Source organism: Pteropus vampyrus, unplaced genomic scaffold, assembly GCF_000151845.1.
Source record: "Pteropus vampyrus isolate Shadow unplaced genomic scaffold, Pvam_2.0 Scaffold10, whole genome shotgun sequence".
In the NCBI taxonomy this organism is placed as follows: domain Eukaryota; kingdom Metazoa; phylum Chordata; class Mammalia; order Chiroptera; family Pteropodidae; genus Pteropus; species Pteropus vampyrus.
Genome location: NW_011888791.1, coordinates 4,014,438 through 4,016,669, shown reverse-complemented (window position 1 = coordinate 4,016,669; position 2,232 = coordinate 4,014,438). Strand labels below are relative to the sequence as shown.

General features: G+C 34.9%; 1 protein-coding gene across 1 annotated transcript in view; it reads left to right on the top strand.

The window, feature by feature from the left end:
* The window catches only part of KLHDC1 (kelch domain containing 1), a 58,534-nt gene that overhangs the window by 21,055 nt on the left and 35,247 nt on the right, over positions 1 to 2,232 (top strand). Inside the window, exons 2-3 of the mRNA XM_011376964.2 lie at positions 182 to 436; positions 876 to 994. Of these exons, the coding sequence (XP_011375266.1) occupies positions 182 to 436; positions 876 to 994 (374 nt within the window). The remainder of the gene's footprint in view (positions 1 to 181; positions 437 to 875; positions 995 to 2,232) is intronic.

Genomic DNA, 2,232 nt, shown 5'->3' with positions numbered 1-2,232 from the left:
TCTGGCTCTTTCTTTCCCCTACTCACGTCCACTCTCCACTCTTTGTCCTTTACCGTTCCTCTCAAGACTAAGGCTATCTCAGAAGACTTTTTTCTGCTAATTAATTCCCAATTTTGGTGACACATGAAGATTTTATAATTTTTTTCCCAGTAGGTTGAAAAATCTTTACTCTGGATCTTAGTGTTTTTGCAGTATTGGCTACCATTACATTGTAATTGTCAGTGACAATTTTCATTTAAAAAGGGCTCATGGAGTTCAAAGGGAATTTAAATTTGCCTTTCTGGATAGTTATGAAATCCCGTGTCGTTCCTGCTGCAGGACAATGCACCTCATGGAAGGAGAACTCCCTACCTCCATGTCAGGAAGTTGTGGTGCCTGCATTAATGGAAAGCTGTACGTTTTTGGAGGATATGATGACAAAGGATACAGCAATCGAGTAATATTTTCTTTCAATTCAGGAGTGCAGCAAAATGTAATATTTAATGTGTCATTTTATTTCACAGGTTAACAAATATTTTTAAAAGAAGATATATGTAGAAAATCTTTTATTTATGATTATAAGGTTTTAGAGTGAAAATACAGTAGTTGTGCTTTTCCTGTCTTCCATGTCTTTCTTCTACAGAATTAACTACATAGTTAGTTGATATCCATAGGGCACAAGGGAAAAGCATGATGGGAAAAGATCTATTTCAGTATGTTTTATATATTATTTTTGCTTCTAAGACATAGTCTAATTTTCATTAATTCTACAATTAAAATTTTTACCTTTTAGAAAATAAAAAGTAACATTATTAATTTTAGGATCACATATCCCTCAGGTATAAATTTAATTTTCAAATGTCCTCTCTGTTAATGATGTTTTCCTCTTTTAAAAGCTTTATTTTGTTAATTTGCGAACAAGAGATGGAAACTACATTTGGGAAAAAATCACCAACTTTGAAGGAAAACCACCCACACCACGTGATAAACTTTCTTGCTGGGTATATAAAGACAGGTAATAACAGCGAAACCATCTCATTAACTTACACTTAAGTAAAGAGTATAGCTTGTGGCCAAAATAGAGAACACGAGATTCTAAATTTTTTCGAGATATAACAAACTTGTTTTGATGCTGATGGTAACAGCAGTTCTAAACCCTGAATAAGAGCTAAGTCAAAAAAATAAACATATGGAAGCAACTATTTTTAAAAAATTATTGTATTTAATTTAACTTTCCGAATAGCTAATACAATCATATGGTTCAAAATCAAAACCATATTAAAAAATATTACAATGAAAGCTTTGTCTTCCATTTCTGTCCCTGCTTCCCCAAGCACAAATAGCTGCTACTAACTTTTGTATTCTTACAGCAGTGGTTCCCAAACTTGTCTGCCATTGGAATCACCTGGGGTTCTTTAAAAAATTCCAAAGTCCAGGTGATAACCCAGACTAATTATAGTTTCTGGGGGTATGATTTTTTTGAAGTTTCTCAGATGATTCCAAGATGTAGACAAGTTTGGAAACCACTGCCATTAGTGTTATGTTATGCAAATAGAAGCAGATATGTACGAATGTATGTATGTATATATGTATGTGTGTAATTTTCTTTTCCCTCTTCTCCTTACACAAATATTAACATACTCTGTACATTGTTCAGCACCCTGCTGCTGCTTTTAATTAGCAGTATACCGTGGAGATTGTTCATCTTTCTGTGTCCCTAGTTAGAAAGTTTGTTCTTGTGTTTTTTTTTATAGCTGCATAATATTCTCCTCTATGGATATACCATTGTTTGTTTAACCTATACCCTTAGATTGTTTCAGTTCTTTTGCTGAAACTATTGCAAACTATGTTTTAATGAATGTGTGTGTGTGTGTGTGTGTGTGTGTGTGTGTGTGTGTGGTGTGTAATTGCAGATCTATCTATTGGATAAAATTCCAGAATTAAATTACTGGGTCAAAAGGTAAGGTAACTAGGGCTGCTGTAACAACTCTCATAAACTGAGTGGCCTAAACAAGAGAAATGTATTGTCTCACAGTTTTGGAGGCTAGAAGTCCGAGATCAAGGTTTCAGCAGGGTTAATTCCTTCTGAGTTTTGAGGAAGAAACTATTCCATGCCTCTCCCATAACTTCTGGTGATTTGTAGCAATCTTTAGCATTCCTTGGCATGTAGAAGCATTGCTCTGATCTCTGCTTTCAACTTTCCATGGCATTCTCTCGGTGTGTGCTTATCTGTCCCCAGGGCCTAGCCTAGGG